General features: G+C 43.9%; 2 protein-coding genes across 2 annotated transcripts in view; one reads left to right on the top strand and one right to left on the bottom strand.

Annotated features, from left to right (window-relative positions):
* Positions 1 to 2471: 2471 nt before the first annotated feature.
* ERCC3 (ERCC excision repair 3, TFIIH core complex helicase subunit) overlaps positions 2472 to 26571 on the bottom strand; it is a 37159-nt gene continuing 13059 nt past the window's right edge. The window contains exons 10-15 of the mRNA XM_004276859.4: positions 24629 to 24831; positions 12951 to 13047; positions 11496 to 11613; positions 6865 to 6983; positions 4528 to 4680; positions 2472 to 2957 (exon numbers count right to left, since the gene is read on the bottom strand). Coding sequence (XP_004276907.1) covers positions 2826 to 2957; positions 4528 to 4680; positions 6865 to 6983; positions 11496 to 11613; positions 12951 to 13047; positions 24629 to 24831 — 822 coding nt within the window. The 3' untranslated portion in view covers positions 2472 to 2825. The remainder of the gene's footprint in view (positions 2958 to 4527; positions 4681 to 6864; positions 6984 to 11495; positions 11614 to 12950; positions 13048 to 24628; positions 24832 to 26571) is intronic.
* Positions 7599 to 26571, top strand: part of GPR17 (G protein-coupled receptor 17) — a 397229-nt gene continuing 378256 nt past the window's right edge. The window contains exon 1 of the mRNA XM_049712175.1: positions 7599 to 7612. The gene's annotated coding sequence lies outside the window, so the exon portion shown is untranslated. The remainder of the gene's footprint in view (positions 7613 to 26571) is intronic.

Genomic DNA, 26571 nt, shown 5'->3' with positions numbered 1-26571 from the left:
CTTGCCTTCAAACTTTTGTTAGGACTCATGCAGCATTAGTTTAGGTCTAACTTTCCACAATAGTGAAGCAAAACCTTGCTAAACACTCTACCAGATGCCCCGTGAGTTGAGGATTTTCAGTCTGGCTGGTGGGAACAGGAATAGTCCAGGCCCTGGAATAAGTTCCCCCTGACCCTTTCATGTGGTTCCTTCCCCAGCCTTGGGATATCTTCTTTACATGCATGTGCAGAACAGTGAGTGCTCAGTGGAAGACTCAGGGCCCCTCAGCAAATCTCTTTGTGCAGCTCTCCTATTTGGTACTTTGTCCTATAAATTCCATCTGCTATGGGGTATAAGGGCTGGTTCAGGGAAAAGGCAGCAGGAAGGGATAACAGGATAGATGGTTACCAGTGAGAGGTTCCCTCACAACTTCCCTCAAGGTGTAAGCAGGCAGGGTTATTGTGTTCCTTTTATTTTAAGTCCATAAACTTTGAAAAGAGTCCAATTCAATAGTCACTGGATACCTACTATATGCCAGATATTGGGGTACAGACAGAACTCAAACCAACAGGATACAAAAATGTAAACACCAAAAATGGAAAAAAAAAAAAGGACAGCATAAAGGACATAGCACAGTACAGGAAACACTTTTAGGGGTAGGCGCAGGAGTTAGGTTTCCTGGAGATGATACATCTCAACTTACTTTTAGAGAATAAATAGGAATTTGTTACATGGTGTCAAATAAAAAACTAATCCCGACTTGGCAAGGAGAGACTTTATTTGAAAGGATTGCTGCAGAAAAAAGGGGAGGGCAGCTATTACAACAGGGAGAACACACTGACCGTATGATCAGCAAGCATCTCAAGAGTTAAGCAAAACAGTTTTTCTTTTATAGGGAGGAGGAAACACAGGAGGGGCTAAGGAAGTGGGACGAATGGGAGTGGCAATGGCAGATGGCGGATCCGACAGTGTTTTACCCTGAGTCCCACCGGACTCAGGAGGGGCTGTAGGCTGAGCGTGGGCCAAAAGTCAGGGGCCTGCAGGAAGGAGAGAATCTTAACCAAGGTTTGGTTAACAAGCATTTTGTTCCAATTTGATCAGCGAGGACAAGCGCTTCAGCTAATCATTCGAAGCAAAGAGTGGGAATCTGGAAGGTCTGTGTCTGGCCTTGTCACTGGTAGACAAGGAGGGCACCCATGAGCCTTATCTCAGACATGGGGAAAGGTGGTTCTTTGTGGTAAGCTGTTTTCCGGAACACAAAAGATGGCGGGGGGTGGGGGCACGGGCGGGTGTGTGGTTCTTTGAAAGTCCCAGTTTTCCAGGATCACAGGGCCTGGGTAAAATTCAACGTTATCTGTAGACATGTTAGAGAACAAGGAAACAGTGAGCAACGAGGAGATACACTAAGTGCTTGGCATTGCTTGAGTATCTCAAGCATGACGGGATGTGAGAACCTGGAAATAATACTGGTTATGATCCAGTCTGTGACATCTGGGTGCCACCCACTGGGGCGAGTGGCCTTAGCACGGATGTGCCTGAGCACAGGCCTCAGGTCTGGCTGCTGGGGGCCATTTCCAGGGCTTGCGTGGACACAGCGGCTCTCCACGGGTCAGCACCAACTGCTGGGCAGACTGTGAGAGTGCGTTTGTCCCCAGAAGGTCAGCTCAGTGAAGTGCAATTCAGGGAAGGTGGCTTTTGCTCCGAAGCACTCTTGCCAGAATGAATGTGGTCTTCTCCCCGAGTGGGCGATGACAGCTGGGATCACTGCTGCCACGCGGCAGGGGTGGGGAGGACTCCAAGTCGAGCGGCCTTAGTTAGCACAGGCTTCCAACACTCCCCAGGCGCGGGGCTGCCGCCTCCCAGAACGAGCCTCCTCAAAATAACACATTCTTCTTCATGACCTATGCCTGTGCGTGCCTGCCTGTCTTCTATGGACCAATCCTGCCTCGTGTATCTTTTCCTGAACACCTTTTCTTTCATACCAGGAACAGAGAAGAAAAGCCCAGAGACATCTTTCAGAATAGACGAACCAGCCGTTAGAGATCCAAGGGTACTAAACTGCTATCAGAAGAGGAATCCAGCCTCCCAGCCACATCAACAGTGTATCTGGGGGGGTAGAAATAAGAGCTGATTCTCTCAGGGAAGATCAACCATCAGAAGCTGTGTGCACTGTGGCTCCCTACAAAGGTGATGGCCTTCGGGTGACCTAGAGGACCTACAGCTGTGGTGCCTCCCATGGAACCCACCTGAGCTGCACAGGGAGGGGCCGGGCAGCACTGCAGACTGCTCAAGCTCCTCCGTTGCTCTGGAGCACCGTCCCCTGTCAACGCTGCGCACTAACGGGCAAGGCTTCTCGTCTCTCCAGTGCTCCCTGTGGATGGGCCCCGTCTAATTCCTCTGGGCCTGCCACCAAGTGGAGCCCTGATGGAGGTTTGTCATCTAGACATAGCCCATGCCTGTGACAAGGTGTAAGAACAAGGCGTACGATGAAGAGTGGTTAAACATCCCAGTGCTGTTTATTCAGGAGAACAGTAAGATAAATACACCTAAATATTACAAATTTTTATGTACAGGAATGACTACTCCCCAACAAGTTTAAAAAGCAGTCTGAAAAAAACAAAAAATACAGTCCCCCCACTCCCACTTTCAAACCCTGGAATGCCCAGGAAGACAGGATCAAGCTCTTGATGCATCTTCTTCAACACAGTCAACAGATACTGAATCTACATTGGTTTGGCCGATGCTATTGGAAAGAACGCGGATGTGGAAAGAAAATGCTATGTTTAAAATCCCTTTCCAATGCTGGCGCTAGGCACCCAAGTTTCACCTACGTGACCCTATGGGCGTCATTTCCTGAAGCGCTTGAAAAGTGGGTGCACGTGCTTAGTGGAAGCCTTGCTCCGTGACGAGTGGTACTCCATGTACACTGTGTCATCGGCCCCAGACATAGAGCTCATCGTGCCGAAGCGCCGAGACACCTGCAGGGCGACCCGGCCCACCATTAGTTTACAAAGCAAAACACCCTCCTCCTATAACATTTATAATCATAATAAGATAAACTTATAAAACTTATAAAAGTTTCATAGATTTTATTATTTTTAAATAACATTTACTGACCACTTAGTATGTCTCAGGCATTGTTCTAAGCAGCTTATACTTATTTACGTGTCTTACCTCATCTAATCCTCACAACCATTATAATCTCCATCTTACAGAAGAGGAAACAGGCACAGAGAAATGAAGTATTTGTCCAAGATCACACAACTCTTAAACAGATGGGACTTGAACCCAGGCAGTCAGCTTCAGATTCCCTGTACCTAGCCATACACCACCCTGCCTCTCTTAATGACAATTTATAAACAGAATTTTAACAGTGAGGGCAGGAGTCCCTCAAAATCTCCTGAGACCCTATCATAAGGCTTTGAATCAACTGGAAATCCTTTCTAGCCCTGGGCCTGAATCTTGGCTCTGTGTCTCACTGGGTGGCCTTGGGAAAATACTGAATGTCTGCACCTCAGTGAACTCATCTGTAAAATGGGGATAACCACATCTGCTTGACATGTGTGGTGTGAACAGAAATCACACAAGTCAAGGGTCTGATCCCGAGCCTGGGACATCACTCGGACCAGATTCCAAGCAAAGTATGCAGACAGGCACTGAAGCCACGCCTTGCACAGCCTCACCTTGGGTGACCCACTGTGAGGTGGAATTGACTAGACACCACCTTCAGACACAGAAACAGGAAGTTTCCCTGGGCTCCCATGGAGAGTGCCCAGGAGGAGGCCCAGCCCCCAACCCCCAGGTCTGGGGACAGAAAGGTCTCAGGCTGCGGGGAGGGCAGCACCTCCCTGGTGACACTGCTTCCTTCTTCCCTTGTTCCAGCCATCACTCACTTTCCAGCTCTAACACCAACTTAGTTTCAAAAGCACCTGATGAAACGGTACTTCTCTCCTTGGAAGGGCCTGATAATAAGAATTCCTCATAATGATACTTTCATTAGTTATACCGTATTATATTTGCCTGGCACATAGCAGGCATTCAAGAAGTATGTGCAGAATAACTGAAAAGTTGTGCATTTTCAGAGAACTCTAAATTTTTCGAAGAATGTATGGAAACTACAATATGAGTTGATTCTCAGACCCATTTTACAGCCTGGAAGGCTCAGTTTCATTACTGAAGAGGAAGCCAGGGATAAGGTGACACGCCCAAGGCCAAAAAGGCAGCCCCAGGTCTGTCACGCTCCTTCCAGTAGCCACCCTAGGCAGAGCCTGGGCTCCCACATCCAAATACTAACAAATACTTACGCCAGACTGCTATGTGAACAGAGCAGGAGACCAACCACACCCCCCGTGGGCTCAGACACATAAAACAAGACAGACGCACAGCACAGTTAGCAGGGGTGTTTTCGATTATTCCCTTCTCTACAGTCTCCAAGTTCTTAAGAAAATCACACAGGCACATACACACAAAGGACTGTGCAGGCGTATGTGTGTCTAAGATGCTGTCCTTCGGGAGAACTGACATGTGGAGCCTCACCCACTCACTCACCTGGCTGGATTTGGAGCCAAGTTCTCCCGCCACCACCTCCTCCTCAGCATCCAGGTCAGAGGCTGCCAGGACCTTCTGTAAGAGCTGCTGTTGCTCCTCTTTTGTTGAAAACGCCAACTCCTCCTCCTCCATGTTGGCAAGCTTTGTGATCACCTGCAGCACAGAACCCTCTTGTTTTCTCTCCCTGGACCCGATCCTGCCTTCTCCTAGGCTCACCTGGTCTGGTCACTTCCCCCCTCAGGCCCAGCAGAGCAGGTGGATAATAACAGAGAGCTCCTCTTAGGCAGTGCAGAGACCAGCCTCAGAGCCACTGTCAACAAGGAGCTTAACTAATGACTGCAAGGCAGGAGAGGTTCAGGAAATTCTAGAAAACTCTGCTCCCCACACATGGCAGCTAAATGATCACTTACAGAAGATCAACAGGGATCTCGGCAATCTTAAAACAATCATTCTGGTAGTTTTCCCACCTTGCACCAGTTAAACAAAGGATCAAAAACCGAAAGGCACAGCCGGCTGCCCTTCAGGAAGGCCTTCAACCTCAGGGCTTGGCACCCAGGGCTTCCAGCAGGAGGGACACTTACAAATGATAGGATATTAAGAATGGATTTATAAGATTTTTTTTCCAAAAGAGAAAGATAAAAGCATGGTGGAGATTTGGTTTTCATTTCTTTGGAGATAACTTACTACAAGGCCTACCTATCCCTGCAGAAAGCTTGGATTGATTACGTACAGCAGGGTCCCCAACCCCCGGGCTGAGGACCAGTACTGGTCTGCGGCCTGTCAGGAACCGGGCCACACAGCAGGAGGCGAGCGGCGGGAGAGCTAGCAAAGCTTCATCTGACGCTCCCCACGGCTCGCATTACCGCCTGGACCATCCCCCCCCACCCGCCCCATCGCTCACATTACCCCCTCTCCCAACCGGTCTGTGGAAAAATAGTCTTCCATGAAACCAGTCCCTGGCGCCAAAAAGGCTGGGGACCACTGAGTCAGAAAGGGAACTTCTTTTCCTCTCTCTCTCTCTCATCCTTATAATTTTAATTAAAAGAAAATTCCTAGAAGTATCTGGCTGCACCCTTCAGGTGGCCACAGATCTGGAGTACAGATACAGGACACTTCTGCCATGGCCTGATCACCAGGGTCCAGATTCTGGGAACCCTAACCTGGCTGCTCTCAGCAGGCAGCCCTGGAGGTGAGGAAGGCAAAGGCAGCTCCAACCAACACAGACAACCATGTGCTCAGGTACCATGTTGTCGAGCTCACCCATCAAAGAACCCAGAGCACTTCCTGATTTGCTGCTTCTCTTACTCTTACGACTCTCCCGGGAATCAGGAGGTATGGATGCTATTATCAGCTCGAACGTTACACAGACAGATAAAAAGGTCGAAATGAAAATCCTTCGAAAAACTGTCCCAAGTGTCCTGAACTACAGTTCAGCATGAGAAGTCTGAAAAGTGTCACTGCCTCTATCTAAAAGGGGAGGGATCAGACAACCCTGTCCTCTTTTCTAAAGCTAATAAAGGGAACTCTATGAGTTCCCTAATTAGTTCTGCCCTAAACCAATTTGAAAAAGATACAATCTAAAGTATCTGAAAAGGCAGCCTACAGTCTTTCACAAATCAAGAACCTGGGAACTTATATGTTCTAAGATATCCTTTTAATCCCCTGCTTCCGGCACCCTCCACCCACTACCACAAGTAAAAGCCCTTTGGGACACTAAATCCTAACAAAAACTTAGTATTTGTGTCAATAGGAAAGAAAGCAAATGCCTTAGCCAATGAAAGTTCGCCAAAGCTTTAGAATTTCCCAAACTATTAAAATACCAGATTTACAGTACATGGATGGCTCTGATGTCTGTGAGGCCCACTGAGGCCCAGGCTTACCAGATGACTAAGGGCAGGCTCTCCCAGCTACCTGGGGGGGGCACCCCCTGAGAAAGTAACCCCGAGGGGCTCAGACTAACACAGTGATAGCCACAGTTCCTTCACCTTGAGTCCTACTAGGCTAGCACACTTTCCCGCCAACACCTACTGTTTTCTCCTCAAGACAACCGTGAACAGTTAACAAGCTTGGACTCCACAGGCCTCTTGCTTCAGAGGCCCCATTCTTTGACCATTCACTGTGAGAAGCTGGAAACAGGAGGGATCCTGCACAATATTGTTCCTTCAAAGCTCCCCACAACTCATGCAAGGAAAAAGGTACCCTAATGTCCCCTAATGTCCTGTGCCTGCCTGAAATCTGTCCCATGCTCATGCTGACAGCGGCCCCCCACTTCTCATGGAGGGCTGGGTACAAAAAAGCCTCGGTCCTACTCCGACCAGAGACCAAGTGCCTACATACCTTAAAGCTATAACCTTGATCTACCAAGAACCTCTGTCGCTTGGTTGAGTAAGCCATTTCCTGTGTGTCCTGGGACACCAGCGAGTAGAAGAAGGCATTGTACTCCTCTGCAACCATCCCTGGAGGAGGGCACATAAAAGGACAATATTAGCTATTAGAACGGCAGGAACTAAGGGTCCAGGGTTCAAAAGCAAGTACTGCAGTGGGAGAGCTCTGCAGTCAGAGGGGCCATTGCCCTGATTCTGCACGAGGACTTCATCAAAATTAAAAACTTTTGTGCTTCAAAAGACACCATCAAGAAAGTGAAAAGACAACCCACAGAATTGGGGAAAACATTTACAAAGCATATATCTGATAAGAGATTTGAATCTAGGGAATATAAAAAACTATTACAACTCAACAATGAAAAGACAAGTAAACCAATTATAAAAAGGACAAAGGATCTGAACAGACAGTTCCCCAAAGAAGATTCACGTGTCAATGAGCACATGAAAAAAGCTCAATATCATTAGTCATCAGGGAAATGCAAGTCAAAACCATGACAAAATACTACCTGGCACACACTAGGATGACTAGAATAAAAAAGATGATTACAGTTGTTGTCAAGGATGTGGAGAAACTGAAATGCTGATACACTGTTGGTGAGAATGGAAAATGGCACAACCACTTTGGAAACAGTCTGGCAGTTTATTAAAACGTTAAACATAAAGTTATTACATGACCCAAACATTATTCTAAGAGCCAGAAAGTGGAAACAATCCAAATGTCCATAAATGAATTTTTAAAAGTGGTATGTCCAGGGACTTCTCTGGTGGAGCAGTGGTTAAGAATCCACCTGACAATGCAGGGGTCACAGGTTCGAGCCCTGGTCCAGGAAGATCCCACATGCCGTGGAGCAACTAAGCCCGGGCACCACAACTACTGAGCCTGCGCTCTAGAGCCCGAGAGCCACAACTACTGAAGCCCACACGCCCTAGAGACCATGCTCCACAACAACAGAAACCACTGCAATGACAAGCCCGTGCACCACAATGAAGAGTAGCCCCTGCTCGACGCAACTAGAGAAAGCCTACACACAGCAACAAAGACCCAACGCAGCCAAAAAATAAAATTTAAAAAATAATAATCAAAAAAAAGTGGTATGTCTATACAGTGGACTATTATTCAGCAATAAAAAAGAATGAAGTACTAATACATGCTACAATATGGATAACCCTTTTGAAAACATTATGCTAAAACTACTTTAAAAAAAAAAAAGGTTCAGAGAGAAAACCCAGTAACAGAATTATCATAGTAACTAGGACAGAAAATACTGTAGCCTATAAAATCTGATCCTGCAGGAAAATCTGAATATTTTTGCTTCACAGTTCAAATGTCAGTAAGTTAAGTATCTGTGTACTGCCCCTGAATTCAACTGTTTCCTTGTCTTACAAGAGTTCAGAGATGCAAAGAAAAGGGCTAAGTATATTATATCAAATATTTTCCTTTTTCTCCCTTTGTTTTATTGAGATAAAATTGACATATAGTTTTATATAAGTTTAAGGTACACAGCATAATGATTTGACTTACATATATTGTGAAATGATTACCTCAGTGAGTTTAGTTCACATCCATCATTGTAGTTTTGATTTGCATTTCCCTAATAATTAGTGGTGTTTAGCACCTTTTCATGTACCTGTTGGCTATTTGTACATCTTCTTTGGAAAAAATGTCTATTCAGGTCTTTTGCCCAGTTTTTGATTGGATTATTTGTTTTTTTTGCTATTGAGTTGTATAAGGTCTTCATTTATTTTGGATATTAACCCTTTATCAGATATACGATTTGCAAATATTTTCTCCCATTCCATACATTGCCTTTTCATTTTGTCGATCATTCCTTTTGCTGCGAAGAAGCTTTTTAGTTTGATGTAGTCCACTTATTTTTTATTTTGTTGCTTAAGCTTTAGGTGTAATATCCAAAAAAAACACTGCCAAGACCCATGTCAAGGAGCATTTTTCCTTTGTTTTCCTTTAGAAGTTGTATGGTTTCCAGCCTTACATTTAAGTCTTTAATCCATTTTGAGTCAATTTTTGCTAGTGGTGTAAGACAGGGGTAATTTCATCCTTTCACATGTGGATATCCAATTTTCCCAGCACTGTTTATTAAAGAGACTATCTTTTCTCCACTGGGTATTCTTGGCTCTCTTGTCAAATATTAAACCCAAATATTAAACCCATATATGCATGGGTTTAATTTCTGGGCTCTGGATTGTGTTCCACTGGTCTGTAAGTCTGTTTTTATGCCAGTAACATACTCTTTTGATGACCACAGCTTTATTATATAACTTAAAATCAGAAGTGTGACGCCTCCTGCTTTGTTCTTCTTTCTCAGAACTTGCTTTGGCTATTTGGGGTCTTCTGTGGTTCCACAAAAATTTTACGATTGTTATTTTTACTTCTGTTAAAAATGCCACTGGAGTCTTGATAGGGATTGTATTGAATCTATAGATGGCTTTGGGTAGTATAGATATTTTAACAATATTAATTTTTCCATTCCATAAACAAAGGATACTTTCCATTTATCTTCTTACATTTCTCTCATCAATGTCTTGTAGTTTTCGGTGTAGAGCTCTTTCACCTCCTTGGTTAAATTTATTCCTAAATATTTTATTGTGGATTTTTTTTGTTGTTGTTGTTGTTTTTGGCTGCATGGCATGTGGGACCTTAGTTCCCCGAACAGGGATTGAACCCGTGACCCCTGCAGCTCGGAGTCCTAACCACTAGACTGCCAGGGAAGTCCCCAATATTTTATTGTTTTGGATGCTATTGTAAATGGAATCATTTTATTTCTTTTTTAGATAGTTTGTTGTTAGTGTATAGAAACACTACTGATTTTTGCATGTTAATTTTGAATCCTGAAACTTTACCAAATTCATTGAATAGATCTAACAGTTTTTTGGTAAAGTCTTCAGGATTTTCTATGTATAAAATCATGTCACCTGCAAATAGAGAAAATTTTACTTCTTCTTTTCCAATACTGATGCTTTCTATATCTTTTTCTTACCTAACTGCTTTGGTTAGGACTTCCAGCACAATGATGAATAGGACTGGTGAGACTGGGCACCCTTGTCTTGTTCCTGATCTGAGAGGAAAAGCTTTCAAATCTTTCACTATTAACTATGAGGTTAGCTGTGGGCTTGTCATATATGGCCTTTATTATGTTGAGGTACTTTCCTCCTATACCTAATTTGTTAAGAGTTTTTATCATGAACAGATGTTGAATTTTGTCAAATGCTTTTTCTGCATCCATTGAAATGATCATATGATCTTGTCTTTAATTCTATTAATGTGATATATCACATTTATTGAGTTGCATATGGTGAACCTTCTTTGCATCCCAGGTATAAATCCCACTTGATCATGGTGAATGATCCTTCTAATATGATGCTGAATTTGGTTTGCTAGTATTTTATTGAGGATTTTTACAACTGTATTCATTGGATATTGGCCTGTCATTTTCTTTTCTGTAGTAAACTTTTCTGGCTTTGGTATCAGGGTAATACTGGCCTTGTAAAATGAGTCAAACAGTATTTAAAAAACAAAATCCAATCAAATTCAAAGGGATTTTCAAATTAGCTTTGTGTGTGATGAGTAAGGAATAAGTAATGAATCACTTTCATATATGCTAGTCAGATTTATCCAGCAGTCTATTATATTGTTATGTACTCTCATTCCTCATTATTAACAGTCCTGTAAGATAAGGATTGTCACTCCAACTTTGGATGAGAAACCAAAGCTCAGAGGGTCAAATTACTTGCCCAAGGTCACACAGTTGGTCTGGTGCCCAAGTCCATGTTTGCTATTTCCACTAACTTGCCCTGTCTCCATTTCAAACACAATCAATTAGCTGTTTCCTAAACATACTCAAACGCAGTACAATTACAACACCTGCCCACTAATCCTGTCATTTTCAAACATCCTAGCAGTCCAAGTTCTTCCTAAGATTAGTGAATTCCTTGAGGACAGGACCTGTGTCCTTGTTTTAGGACCTGCCTGGTCTGCTAAGAGGATGCCATCTCTTAGCAGAAACATCAGTCTCTACTCTGCCCATGATTGGGTTCTGGGCTCCTTTACTGCAGTTAACAAGCAGAGGAAGCATGACTCTTGCTTCCTCATTCACTGAGCTTGTGATGTTCCTGCTGTAAGCTGCCACTCAAGGGACCACTCTTCACAGGTCATGAGCAAGGTATCCACCTTGTGGCTGCCCAAGCTGCTCCTACCAAGCCCTCCCCTTACTCTTAACTCAAGGTTCAGGGGACAGCTGCCAGCTCCTACACTTGCACTGGTGGTCTACGCTCCGCTTTCTCCCTTCTACATCTACACCATCACGCACTGCTTTCCTGGCTCCTCTATCTACCAACACAAACACTCAGCTCAGACTGTGACCTCCAGACAGCTGCCATGGAAAACGTCCACATGCTCAACCCCAGCACATGAGAAATAACAATGGCCAAGGAGACCCTGGCCCTTGCTTTGGGACCCCCGTCCATCCCCTTCAGGGTCTACCTAGCCCAGGAGCACAGGCTCACCCTCACAAACAGACACCTGACGGAAGTGGTTTGAAAAGAGAGACCGCCTGGAGCAGAAGGTACCTTTTTTTGCTCGGAGCACTCGCCCCAGCCTCTGGGCCTCCTGCCGCCGGGAGCCACCATGAGATGAGATCTGAATGAGAACATTTGCTTCTGGCAGATCAAACGATGTGTCACCCACCTATAGAAATGAACCAGCTGTGAGTTTGGGAAGGTTGTTTTTTTTTTTTGCGGTACGCGGGCCTCTCACTGTCTTGGCCTCTCCCGTTGCGGAGCACAGGCTCCGGACGCGCAGGCTCAGCGGCCATGGCTCACGGGCCCAGCCGCTCCGCGGCATGTGGGATCTTCCCGGACCGGGGCACGAACCCATGTCCCCTGCACCGGCAGGCGGACTCTCAACCACTGTGCCACCAGGGAAGCTCTGGGAAGATTTTTATATATGAGTCAAAAAGGGAAAAAAAAAGTCAACTGGCCTCAAATTTAAATAAGCTCTGTAGGTAATTCAGAAAAACAATCACTATCCTCTTCAATCTGTACCAGGGTCCTTCAGATGCACGCAGGCCTCTAAGGACCTAGCATGTTCTCCGAAGAGCTGTCCTATAGAAGCTGTCAAGACCTGACTCCTAACCATCTGTCTCAGCAACAGTGCTGGTGTGGCTGCTAGGGACCCAGAGACAAGAGGGCCCTATCAACAGACTCTCTGTGAGTGATTCTTCCTATTTTTTGCTACAGAAATAGGTCTGCACAAAACCATCCACAATCTTAACTGGAGGCTATTGAGGCCAACAGCAAAGGTCAGACACGTGACCTGGGAGGGGCCACTGCCTGCAGTGGGCTGGATTCTGACTCTGGGTAGCTGCCTTAGCTTGGGGAGGGTGGGGGGAGGGGATCCAACCATCAAGGTTCCCAGACACAGAAATAAAAGCTTGACCCATCCATGATCACTTTATAGGTAAATCTCGTTTCTTTTGGGCTTTGGGTCTGTTCTAACCTGAATGACTATTCTAAACTGTTGGGCCACCACTTCTAACTGCAAATCAAAACCATCACCAAGCCAAGCCTACATGATTCTGCATTGTGTTTATATTCACCACCCATCCCCAAGGCATACCAGGAGCCAGGATAAAAGCTGCCCACGACCCACAGGAATCTCCAAAGCCACAAAGAGAACCTTATGCAAATGCCCACCTTTGCCACAGTAGGTAATGAACTTTTCCCCCTTGTATAAAGAAAATACAACTCAAAATTCCTGTATCCCAAAAAGAGGTGGGAAAAACCTAAGTCAAGCAAAAGGACTTGCTAGATTATATACTCCTTGAGTTAGGAATATAGATTATGTACATTAAAACCGTACATCTGCTTCTTCCACTACCTGACAGGCAACGTTCCTCTGTCCCCAGACACTGGACACATGGGAATGAAAACTGACACGTGACATTCCTTCAACAAATACCAATTCACTGCCCAGAAATCATCGAGTGTCCCCCAGGCCTGGGGGCTGCTGCATGCCACACTGACCTTGGATATGAAGATGGTGTTGATTTTGGGGTTATGCTTGAAATTCTGGAGAATCTGCATCCTTTCTCCCTGGGATGTAGGACCATAGATATAGGGTCTAGAGAAGAACAAAGCTGCGTTAGGAAGACTACAGAATCCCTCCTCAATTATCCTGAAAGCATGTCAGAGGGAAAGGGAGATCTTGCAAGGTTTCTCTCTTCCAGGAAGCCCTCTGTCATGCAAAAACATCAGGAAGAGAGCCACAAAAGTGAGAGGCTACAGACCCTCCCCACCACCTTTCCAAAACACACACACCCCACCCTTTCCCCTCTGAGCCAAGATGCAGATCACTACTCTCTTCAAGATTCCCTCCTTTACTTTTTTGGTTTTGGCCTGTGCTCCTTCCTGCCTCAGTATCTCTCACACTAAGCTTAGTGTCTAAACAAGGAGAATCCCCTAGATTTCACGAAGCTCAATGGGAGTGGCAAAGAAAACACTGCTATTTGCAAACAAAAGTTTGGAAGGAACTGTTTCCTAATCAAACAATCATTCTCCAAGAAAGGAGAAAAGAGCCCCTTCCAGACTTTTCCCCATGGACCCTCTATAACACTAAGCTCAAACATTTCTCTTGAGTTTCCAGCTCTGTGCCAAAGGGTACAACCCTATCTGACAACCTCACTGGTTATCACCTCTTGGCACCTGGCAAAGCCATTCCTCTGCTTTTCTTGTAATGACGTGGTTTTGTAGCGTCCAAAGGGTCAGCAATAACAGTGATGGTGACGATGACAACGACAAGGACGATGTGGACAGCTAGCAGGCATGCAGGGCCCGCCCACACCAAACATGTAGCTGGGTTCTACCCTGGGAAAAAAACTTCCATGCCTGCCGATATTCCTCGGAACTGTGAAAGGTAGGTTTTGTGTTCCCAATTTACACACGAGGAACTGAGGGTCAGGAGCCTAAGGAGGCTGACCCAAGTGGCTGTTCCACCACTGAGGCCACGAGCTATCCCCAGGCAGTGCCCATGGAAGGCTCAGGAAGCACGACTTTTGATACTCCACACGTGCTTCCCAACACTGTGCTACAAACTGGGTACAGGTGTACCCGAGAGAGCAGCCCCCTTGCCTCTGGGGAAGCTGGGCAGGTGCCTGGGACAGCTGGATGCTTCCCTAACCATGGCAAGCCTGGCCTGTGAGAGTGTTCGGGGCACCACGCAAATCTTTTGATTTTCTGTATGTGTCATGCTGTGAAAAAGGTCAGGAAAGTGCACTCTTCAGAACAGTCTGTCTCTTGATACCCAGGTTTTCAGGTGGTTCTTCTCCTCCTCATTCGTCATCAGGAAAAACAACTCAAATAGTGGTGAGCCCTCAGTTTCTGAAGGTTCTCTCATATAGGAAATGAAACAGAAGGGTAACCATCCTTCGGAAAGAGGACCTCACATTTGTTGAACACCTACTAGATGCAGGAATCCTCTGAGGTAGGTGGTGGTAACTCCATGTGACAGTGGAACAAAAGGAGGTTCAGAGAGGTAAAGAACTTTCCCTAGGTCACACAGCTAATAAGAGGAGGAGCTGGGAGTCAAATCCAGCGTGTCTGACTCCAAAGTTCATGTTCTACCCACTACCTCACACTATCGAACAACCCTCGGAAGGTGGGTGGTAGGGTAGGATTACAGACAGAAGGACCGACAGAGTACATGCATAAGGAAAAGTGTCAGACCCCAACCCTGACAGCCAGGCATGCCTCCTCCCACCTGGCAGAGAACTGGAAGTTTACTTTCTAGATTCTGAACAGGAAGGTCTACACTTAGGGACCTCAGGCAGAGCTGAGGGCAAAGCAAGATTGAAAGCGAAGAATGACGGGGATTCCCTTTTCCCTCCCCCGCCACAGGCTGGTATCTAGGAGACCAGAAGATTCCTCTCCGGAGAAACTTTCCAGCACAAGAGAAAAGACCCAGAGATACTGGAATCTGGCAATCTCTTGACAAACTAGCCAGGTCCTGCATGATCATGCTATGGAGAGGGCCACAGGTCGGCAAACCCACTAAGCTATACACAAAGCCCGATCAGCATTTTAGCGACTGACGGTTAAATAAGAAACTAGAGCCAAAGACTACCAAAAATCAGAAGAAGATCTCTAAAGATAGAGCTGAAACAATCAAAACACCTGGAGAAAAGAGAGACAGTGTAGGCAACAGAAGAAAGCTTCAAAAGCGTTAACAGCCTCAGATAAGACACTGTACCCACTCAAGAAACAGAACAGCTGGCGATAAAGAACTCTCGGAAATTAACAAAAGCTTCAATAGGGTTGGAAGAAAAAAGGGATAAAAAATGGGAGAAAATGGGAGTTCACTGGAAGTCCAGTGGCTGGGACTTGGCGCTTTCACTGCCATGGCCCGGGTTCAATCCCAATCCCGCAAGCCATGCAGCACAGCCAAAAAGAAAGGGAGAAAAAAGAAAAGAAAATTGGAGAAGCTGTCCAGAAGATCTAACATCTGACCAGCAAGAATTCAAAAAAGAGAGAAAAGAAAAAACGGAGAAGATGAGTTACAAAGAAAAAACAGAAAGAAATTCTCGGAATTGAAGGCCACGAGTTTCCAGACTGAGAGGGTCTACTGAGTGTCCATCATAATGAAAGAAAAAAAGATCACACTAGTCATATTGTTTTGAAATTTCCAAAATGAAAAAACAGATTCTAAATTCCTGAGAGAAGGTACACAGGACCACCAGAACACATCATCAGACTTGCAAGCAGCTGCATTGGAAGCCCCAAGAAAAGGGCCCTGCCTTTGACATTCTGAGGCCCAGCCAAACTACTGATCAAGTGTGAGACTGAATAATGACATCTCCAAGCGAATTCTTAAAAACTTTTCCTCCACGTACCTTCTCTCAGAAATCTACTAAACGATACACTCCATCAAAACGAGTGACCAAGAAAGAGGACACTTGAGATTCGGCAACAGGGGCTCCAACACAGGGAAGAGGCACAAGGAGTTCACAGGATCATGTCAGAGGGACAGTTAGGCAGCATCTCTAAAGACAACAGTTAGGCAGCATCTCTAATCCTAGAGAGCAAGCAGACCAATGCAGAGTAGGAGGATAAAGTGCTGGTTGAGGCTGGTGGAGGATGAAGTACTGGAAGGGATCCACCAGGGAAAGAAAGTGAAAAGAAATTGAGAGATTACCTGATGGATCTGACCCTTCTGAGAAGGAGTTTATGACTGCATGAAGAGTCTGAAAAGGACTAATTAGTAATTATATAGAAAACCAAGCGAAAGTAATGACAAGGCAATTATTAACTTCAGGAAAAACAAATGTTAACACAAAGGAAAATGTAAGAATGGTACACTATCTGCCTTGGCTTGAACAATACTTACACAGCCAAAATAATGTAACATTGAACACTAACTTAACCCCAAATACACTGGGAGGATGGAGTGGGGGGAGGGGATGGAGCGGCATATGTAAGACAGCTAAATCCACAACTCCCATGGTAGGAAATTAATAAGCAATTTCTACAATAATCAAGAAATTACTATATAAATTATTACTTAGAAATATGAAGGTAAATAGAGAAGAGAGTTGAAAGTGGCTATCTTTGGGGAAGAGGAATTGTGAGTAGGAAGACAGGTGCAAGGAACTGCTAGTTTTTGTAAGTCTGTTACTTTGATAAAAAGTAAAATCTTTCCTACATTAATAAAAGGTATGGACCGAAACCTTCAAGATGGCGGAGGAGTAAGACATGGAGATCACCTTCCTCCCCACAAATACATCAGAAATACATCTACATGTGGAACAACTCCTACAGATCACCTACTGAATGCTGGCAGAAGACCTCAGACTTCCCCAAAGGCAAGAAACTCCTCATGTACCTGGGTAGGGCAAAAGAAAAAAGAAAAAACAGAAACAAAAGAATAAGGACAGGACCTGCACCAGTGGGAGGGAGCTGTGAAGGAGGAAAAGTTTCCACTCACTAGGAAGCCCCTTCACTGATGGAGACGGGGGTGGGCGGGGGGCAGGTTTCGGAGCCACAGAGGAGAGCACAGCAACAGGAGTTCAGAGGGCAAAGCAGAGATTCCCGCACAGAGGATCAGTGCCGACCAGCACTCACCAGCCTGAGAGGCTTGTCTGCTCACCTGCTGGGGAGGGTGGGGCTGCGAGCTGAGGCTCGGGCTTCAGAGGTCAGACCCCAGTGAAAGGACTGGGGTTGGCTGTGTGAACACAGCCTGAAGGGGGCTACTGTACCACAGCTAGCCGGAAGGGAGTCCAGGAAAAATTCTGGAACTGCCTAAGAAGCAAGAGACCACTGTTTCGGGGTGCACAAGGAAAGGGGATTCAGAGAACCGTGTAAACAAGCTCCAGAGATGGGTGTGAGCCACAGCTATCACTGTGGACACCAGAGACGGGCATGAAACGCTAAGGCTGCTGCAGCCACCAAAAAGTCTGTGTGCAAGCACAGGTCACTGTCCACACCTCCCCTCCCAGGAGCCTGTGCAGCCCGCCACTGCCAGGGTCCCGTGATCCAGTGACAACTTCCCAGGGAGAACGCATGGCACGCCTCAGGCTGGTGTAACGTCATGTCAGCCTCTGCCGCCGCAGGCTCGCCCCACGTCCGTACCCCTCCCTCCCCGCCGGCCTGAGTGAGCCAGAGTCCCCTAATCAGCTGCTCCTTTAACCCCATCCTGTCTGAGCGGAAAAACAGACGCCCTCAGGCGACCTACACGCAGAGGCGGGGCCAAATCCAAAGCTGAGCCCCGGGAGCTGTGCCAACAAAGAAGAGAAAGGGAAATCCCTCTCAGCAGCCTCAGGAGCAGCGGATTAAATCTCCATAATCAACTTGATGTACCCTGCATCTCCTGAATACCTGAATAGACAACGAATCATCCCAAAATTGAGGAGGTGGACTTTGTGTGATTTTCTGTATAGCTTTACTTTTACCATATTTCCTGGGGTTCTCTCTGTCAGTTTTTTTTTTTAAATAGTTTTTAGCATTTGTTACCATCGGTGGATTCGTTTTTTGGTTTGGTTGCTCTCTTTCTTTCTTCCTTTTTTATTACTCTTTAACTTTTTTTAATTTTTAACAATATTTTTTATTTTTTGCAGTATGCGGGCCTCTCACTGTTGTGGCCTCTCCCGTTGTGGAGCACAGGCTCCGGACGCTCAGGCTCAGCAGCCATGGCTCACGGGCCCAGCCGCTCCGCGGCATGTGGGATCCTCCTAGACCGGGGCATGAACCCGCGTCCCCTGCATCGGAAGGCAGACTCCCAAACACTGTGCCACCAGGGAAGCCCCATATTTTTTATTTTTTAATAACTTTCTTTTCTTTTTTTCTTTCTTTCTTTTTTTCTCCCTTTCCTTATGAGCTGTGTGGCTGACAGCGTCTTGGTGCCCGGCCTGGTGTCAGGCCTGTGCCTCTGAGGTGGGAGAGCCAAGTTCAGGACACTGAACCACCAGAGACCTCCCGACTCCATGTAATATCAAACAGCGAAAGCTCTGCCAGAGATCTCCATCTCAATGCTAAGACCCAGCTCCACTCAACAACCAGCAAGCTACAGTGCTGGACACCCTATGCCAAACAACTAGCAAGACAGGAACACAACCCCACCCATTAGCAGAGAGGCTGCCTAAAATCATAAGGCCACAGACACCCCAAAACACACCACCAGACGTGGACCTGCCCACCAGAAAGGCAAGATCCAGCCTCATCCACCAGAACACTGGCACCAGTCCCCTCCACCCGGAAGCCTACACAACCCACTGAACCAACCTTAGCCACTGGGGGCAGACACCATAAGCAACAAGAACTACAAACCTGCAGCCTGTGAAAAGGAGACCCCAAACACAGTAAGATAAAAGCAAAATGAGAAGACAGAAAAACACACAGCAGATGAAGGAGCAAGGTAAAAACCCACCAGACCTAACAAATAAAGAGGAAATAGGCAGTCTACCTGAAAAAGAATACAGAATAATGATAGTAAAGATGATCCAAAATCTTGGAAATAGAATGGAGAAAATACAAGAAACATTTAAGAAGGACTTAGAAGAACTAAAGAGCAAACAATGATGAAAAACACAATAAATGATATTAAAAATTCTCTACAAGGAATCAATAGCAGAATAACTGAGGCAGAAGAACGGAAGTGACCTGGAAGATAAAATAGTGGAAATAACTATCGCAGAGCAGAACAAAGAATGGAAAGAATTGAGGACAGTCTCAAGAGACCTCTGGGACAACATTAAATGCACCAACATTCAAATTATAGGGGTCCCAGAAGAGGAAGAGAAAAAGAAAGGGACTGAGAAAATATTTGAAGAGATTATAGTTGAAAAATTCCCTAACATGGGAAAGCAAACAGTCATTCAAGTCCAGGAAGCACAGAGAGTCCCATAAAGGATAAATCCAAGAAGAAATACGCCAAGACACATATTAATCAAACTATCAAAAATTAAATACAAGAAAAAATATTAAAAGCAGCAAGGGAAAAACAAAAAATAACATAGAAAGGAATCCCCATAAGGTTAACAGCTGATCTTTCAGCAGAAACTCTGCAAGCCAGAAGGGAGTGGCAGGACATATTTAAAGTGATGAAAGGGAAAAAACTACCACCAAGAATACTCTACCCAGCAAGGATCTCATTCAGATTCGAAGGAGAAATTAAAACCTTTAAAGACAAGCAAAAGCTAAGAGAATTCAGCACCACCAAACCAGCTTTACAACAAATGTTACAGGAACTTTTCTAGGCAAGAAACACAAGAGAAGGAATAGACCTACTATAACAAACCCAAAACAATTAAGAAAATGGTAATAGGAACATACATATCAATAAATGTAAATGGATTAAATGCTCCCACCAAAAGACACAGACTGGCTGAATGGATACAAAAACAAGACCCATATATATGCTGTCTACAAGAGAACCACTTCAGACCTAGGGACACATACAGACTGAAAGTGAGGGGATGGAAAAAGATATTCCATGAAAATGGAAATCAAAAGAAAGCTAGAGTAGCAATTCTCACATCAGACAAATTAGACTTTAAAATAAAGACTATTACAAGAGACAAAGAAGGACACTACACAATGATCAAGGGATCAATCCAAGAAAAAGATATAACAATTGTAAATATTTATGCACCCAACATAGGAGCACCTCAATACCTAAGGCAAATACTAACAGCCATAAAAGGGGAAATCGACAGTAACACATTCATATTGGGGACTTTAACACCCCACTTTCACCCATGGACAGATCATCCAAAATGAAAATAAATAAGGAAACACAAGCTTTAAATGATACATTAAACAAGATGGACCTAATTGATATTCATAGGACACTCCATCCAAAAACAACGGAATACACATTTTTCTCAAGTGCTCATGGAACATTCTCCAGGATAGATCATATCTTGGGTCACAAATCAAGCCTTGGTAAATTTAAGAAAATTGAAATTGTATCAAGTATCTTTTCCGACCACAACACTATGAGATTAGATATCAATTACAGGAAAAGATCTGTAAAAAATACAAACACATGGAGGCTAAACAATACACTACTTAATAACCAAGAGATCACTGAAGAAATCAAAGAGGAAATCAAAAAATATCTAGAAACAAATGACAATGGGAACACAATGACCCAAAACCTATGGGATGCAGCAAAAGCAGTTCTAAGAGGGAAGTTTATAGCAATACAATCCTACCTGAAGAAACAGGAAACATCTCGAAAAACCAACCTAACCTTGCACCTAAAGCAATTAGAGAAAGAAGAACAATAAAACCCCAAAGGTAGCAGAAGAAAAAAAAAAATCATAAAGATCAGACCATAAATAAATGAAAAAGAAATGAAGGAAACAATAGAAAAGATCAATAAAACTAAAAACTAGTTCTTCGAGAAGATAAACAAAATTGATAAACCATTAGCCAGACTCATCAAGAAAAAAAGGGAGAAGACTCAAATCAATAGAATTAGAAATGAAAAAGGAGAAGTAACAACTGACACTGCAGAAATACAAAAGATCATGAGATTACTACAAGCAACTCTATGCCAATAAAATGGACAACCTGGAAGAGGTGGACAAATTCTTAGAAATGCACAACCTGCCAAGACTGAATCAGGAAGAAACAGAAAATATGAACAGACCAATCACAAGTACTGAAATTGAAACTGTGATTAAAAATCTTCCAACAAACAAAAGCCCAGGACCAGATGGCTTCACAGGCTAATTTATCAAACATTTAGAGAAGAGCTAACACCTATCCTTCTCAATCTCTTTCAAAATATAGCAGAGGGAGGAACACTCCCAAACTCATTCTACAGGGCCACCATCACCCCGATACCAAAACCAGACAAAGATGCCACAAAGAAAGAAAACTACAGGCCAATATCACTGATGAACATAGATGCAAAAATCCTCAACAAAATACTAGCAAACGGAATCCAACAACAAACTAAAAGGATCATACACTATGATCAACTGGGGTTTATCCCAGGAATGCAAGGATTCTTCAATATCTGCAAATCAATGTGATACACCATATCAACAAACTGAAGGATAAAAACCATTTGATCATCTCAATAGATGCAGAAAAAAATTTTGACAAAATTCAACACCCATTTATGATAAAAACCCTCCAGAAAGCAGGCATATAGGGAACTTACCTCAACATAATAAAGGCCATATGTGACAAACCCACAGCCAACATCCTTTTCAATGGTGAAAAACTGAAACCATTTCCTCTAAGATCAGGAGGAAGACAAGGTTGTCCACTCACACCTCTATTATTCAACATAGTTCTGGAAGTTTTAGCCACAGCAATCAGAAAAGAAAAAGAAATAAAAAGAATCCAAGGCGGAAAAGAAGAAGTAAAGCTGTCACTGTTTGCAGATGACATGATACTATACATAGAGAATCCTAAAGATGCTACCAGAAAACTACTAGAGCTAATCAGTGAATTTGGTAGAGCAGCAGGGTACAAAATTAATGCACAGAAATCTCTGGCATTCCTATACACTAATGATGGAAAATCTGTAAGAGAAATTAAGAAAACACTCCCATTTACCATTGCAACAAAAAGAATAAAATACCTAAGAATAAACCTACCTAAGGAGACAAAAGACCTGTATGCAGGAAACTATAAGACACTGATGAAAGAAATTAAAGATGATACAAACAAACAGAGAGATATACCATGTTCTTGGTTTGGAAGAATCAACATTGTGATAATGACTATACTACCCAAAACAATCTACAGATTCAATACAATGCCTATCAAACTACCAACTGCATTTTTTACAGAACTAGAACAAAAAATTGCACAATTTGTATGGAAACACAAAAGACCCCGAATACCCAAAGCAATCTTGAGAAAGAAAAACAGACCTGGAGGAATGAGACCCCCTGACTTCAGACTATACTACAAAGCTACAGTAATCAAGACAGTATGGTATTGGCACAAAAAACAGAAAATTAGATCAATGGAACAGGACAGAAAGCCCAGAGATAAACCCAGGCACATATGGTCACCTTACCTTTGATAAAGAAGGCAAGAATATACAATGGAGAAAGGACAATCTCTTCAATAAGTGGTGCTGGGAAAACTGGACAGCTACATTTAAAAGAATGAAATTAGAATACTCCCTAACACCATATACAAAAATAAAGTCACATTTAGGATTAAAGACCTAAATGTAAGGCCAGACACTATAAAACTCTTAGAGGAAAACATAGGCAGAACACTCTATGACCTAAATCACAGCAAGATATTTTTTGACCCAACTCCTAGAGAAATGTAAATAAAAACAAAAATAAACAAATGGGAGCCAATGAAACTTAAAAACTTTTGCACAGCAAAGGAAAATATAAACAAGATGAAAAGTCAACCCTCAGAATGGGAGAAAATATTTGCAAATGAAGCAACTGACAATTAAGCTCCAAAATTTACAAGCAGCTCATGCAGCTCAATTTCAGAAAATCAAACAACCCAATCCAAAAATGGGCAGAAGACCTAAATAGACATTTCCCCAAAGAAGATATACAGATTGCCAACAAGCACATGAAAGGATGCTCAACATCACTAATCATTAGAGAAATGTAAATCAAAAGTACAATGAGGTATCATCTCACACCAGTCAGAATGGCCATCATCAAAAACTCTACAAACAATAAATGCTGGAGAGAGTGTGGAGAAAAGGGAACCCTCTTGCACTATTGATGGGAATGTAAATTGATACAGCCACTATGGAGAACATTATGGAGGTTCCTTAAAAAACTAAAAATAGAACTACCATACCACCCAGCAATCCCACTACTGGGCATATACCCTAAGAAAAACATAAGTCAAAAAGAGTCATGCACCACGATGTTCATTGCAGCTCTACTTACAATAGCCAGGACATGGAAGCAACCTAAGTGTCCATCGACAGATGAATGGATAAAGAAGATATGGCACATATATACAATGGAATATTACTCAGCCATAAAAAGAAACGAAATTGAGTTATTTGTAGTGAGGTGGATGGACCTAGAATCTGTCATACAGAGTGAAGTAAGTCAGAAAGAGAAAAACAAATACCGTATGCTAACACATATATATGTTATCTAAAAAAAATGGTTCTGAAGAACCTAGGGGGAGGACAGGAATAAAGACACAGAAATAGAGAATGGACTGAGGACACGGAGTGGGGAAGGGTAACCTGGGACGAAGTGAGAGCTCGTCATGGACATATATACACTACGAAATGTAAAATAGATAGCTAGTAGGAAGCAGCCACATAGCACAGGGAGATCAGCTCGGTGCTTTGTGACCACCTAGAGGGGTGTGATTGGGAGGGTGGGAGGGAGATGCGAGAGGGAGGAGATATGGGAATATATGTATATCTGATTCACTTTTTTATACAGCAGAAACTAACACACCATTGTAAAGCAATTATACTCCAATAAAAATGCTTTTAAAAAAAAGGTATGATTTTAGAAATTTCAGCAACTTAATCCTTCTGTGTCTCAGTTTTCTCATCTGTAAAATGAGAATAGTACAATGACCTCATGTGGTGATTAAATCACAGTTTGTGAAGAGAAACTGTTCTGTACCCACCCTTCCCTCTGCATCCCTACCCACCACATAACGAATGAAGGCTTATCTTCTCAGGGGACCTTGCCTTCTGCTCCACTCACAGCACCTGAAGCCCTGCATCACTGTGCACAGAAGCACAGGCCTCTTCCTCCTTTCTTGGCAGGAAATTTTCAACAGCCAGGTTTTAAACACAATATCTGGGTGGGGCTGTAGGCTAAGGAGGACCCTGGTCGGTGTTTCCTAAGAAGTTCTTTCTAGATGCTGGGCCAAACCTTGCCTTCCTGGCCCCTGACCAAATACAGTGTGATCTCATCTCTGGCCAGAGTACCCACTGAGCCTGAAACTGCAGATGCCAAGCCGTGCCCACCTTTGGAGCCCAGCTCCACATCATCACAACTCTAGCCCCCGCTCCCTCAGCTCAGAGTGACCAGGCCCCCGTTCCCATGCACTCTAACCAATGACTCTGACCACCTGCCCTTTTGTCTCACCTGGTCCCTGGGACCACAGAACTAGACCTTCATATACTAAGAAGTTCCTGAGAGCTTCGAGAAGAAAACAGGCACCTTCTATACTCTCACATGGGGAAGCTGAACTGGCTTTGGAGGCTGCTCTAACTTTCCAATTCTTACTTGTTCAGTCGAATGGCATATTCCTTCAGAGCAAACACGTTGTCAGCAAAAACAATAATCTTGTCATTCCTCCTTTCATGAAACTTGATCAGAAACTGGCAAGCTCTGAATTTGTTGGGGTTCATGGTGTACAGCAAGATTCGTTTCTTGGTTTTGATTGCCACATACTCCCGGTAAAACTCAGGAGACATCGGGCACCAAACCTGTGATACAATAAGAATCAGGGGTCAGTATGCAAGTTTAAGCATCATACAACTGGGAACTTCAGCAAATTAGCTTTAAAACAAATCAAGACACAACCAGTGGTATGTGAATTATATCTCAGTAATATTGTAAACACACACACACACACACACCACAAAACAAAACCTAATACCCAGTGTTGAACCAGGATACTCTCACATGCTAATAACAGAGATTTTAAAATGCATCAATATCCAGGGAATTATTCTCACACCAGCTCCAAGTGAAGAAAATCAGATTCCCAGCCAGTGGTGCAAACAATCCCTCCCATTTAGATCACACCTCCACACACAGCACTGCTACAGAGAACTGCACACACACTTGCCAGCTCTGTCTGTTGGGTTAGCCTAGCAATGACATCCCAGGAGTAATGAACACACCAGCACCCAGATCTTGGCTTTTAAATTACATTCTCTGCTAAAAGGGCTCCATGGTGAAATGGCTGATTCCAGGGCCAGGGCAGGGAAAGTACCAGATGAGCCGGAAATATCTTACTGTGCCAGAAAGCAAGGAAGTGCTCAAAGTCTGATGGGAACATGTCAAATGGTCATAGAAACTAGCTTGAATGTAGTCCCACTGGTCACATCTGAGACAATTTGAGCATCTAAATAATGACAGTAACATTCCTGAGGGCCTCCTCTCTGCTAAGCCCTGTGCTTGGCTGTTGACAAACTAAAGGAAGCTCGGGCAAGTACACTGAAGTGCCATGACTAAAGGTCTCAAGGCTGTGTACAGACCCTCCAGGAGCTTTGCACTGGAACAAGCCATAGCCTACACTGGCAGACTGAGCTTTTGGTTGCAACCAGCGCCACTTCTGTGTGATCGCCACAGACCACTTCTTCATGCTGCCACCACTGCAGAATTAGCTGACATGGTTACATGTCAAACTCTGTGCTGAGCTCAAATCTAAGTTTTGCTGTCGTTACCTTTTCTGATTCTCTCTGGGACATATCCTATTATGACCCCTTTAGAATTTCTAGTTCTTCACAACCAAAGCAATTCTTTTTTCACAGTAAAATCTTTAAAATCATGCATTTCCCAGAATATGAAACACAAGTGGCCAATGAACATATGAAAAGATACTCAACGTCATCAGTAAACAGGAAAACACAAATTAAGACCATAAAAAGATACCATTTCACACTTATCAGGTCTGTAAAAATTAAAAGAAGACATTTCCATATTAGGTGCTGGAGATGTGGAGCTAGCTCACTCACCCTGGACGAGAGTGTTAACTGGTGCAACCACTTTGGGAAACAGAGTTTTCCACATGACTAGTGAAGTGAGCATCCGGAAAGCCCTTGACCCAGCAATGCTACTTCTAGGTGCACCTGCCACAGCAGTGGCCTTCAAACTTGGACCAGTTTATGTCATAAACTTAACATTCCCACACACAAACACAGTCTTAGGAAACAATATATACCTTTAATACATATTATGCATTCTGATAGATTCTATTCTATCCTGACCATGACGCACCGAAGTGATGTCACCATCTACTATGTGGTCACAGTCCACAGTGTGAACACTGCTTTAGAAAACGTCTGACACAGGAAACAGGTACAAAAAATACATGCAGCAATACTGTCATAACAACAAAAAAACAGCTCCAAATTCAGAGACAGTGTCCGCCTAGGGTTGGGACTAGAAGCAGGGCCTTGCTAATGGGCACAAGGGAACTTTTGGGGATGGGGGAGATT

The sequence above is a fragment of the Orcinus orca genome, chromosome 7, assembly GCF_937001465.1.
Source record: "Orcinus orca chromosome 7, mOrcOrc1.1, whole genome shotgun sequence".
Taxonomy (NCBI): domain Eukaryota; kingdom Metazoa; phylum Chordata; class Mammalia; order Artiodactyla; family Delphinidae; genus Orcinus; species Orcinus orca.
Note: the sequence above shows the minus strand (reverse complement) of the source record. Positions and strands in the feature narration are given on the sequence as shown.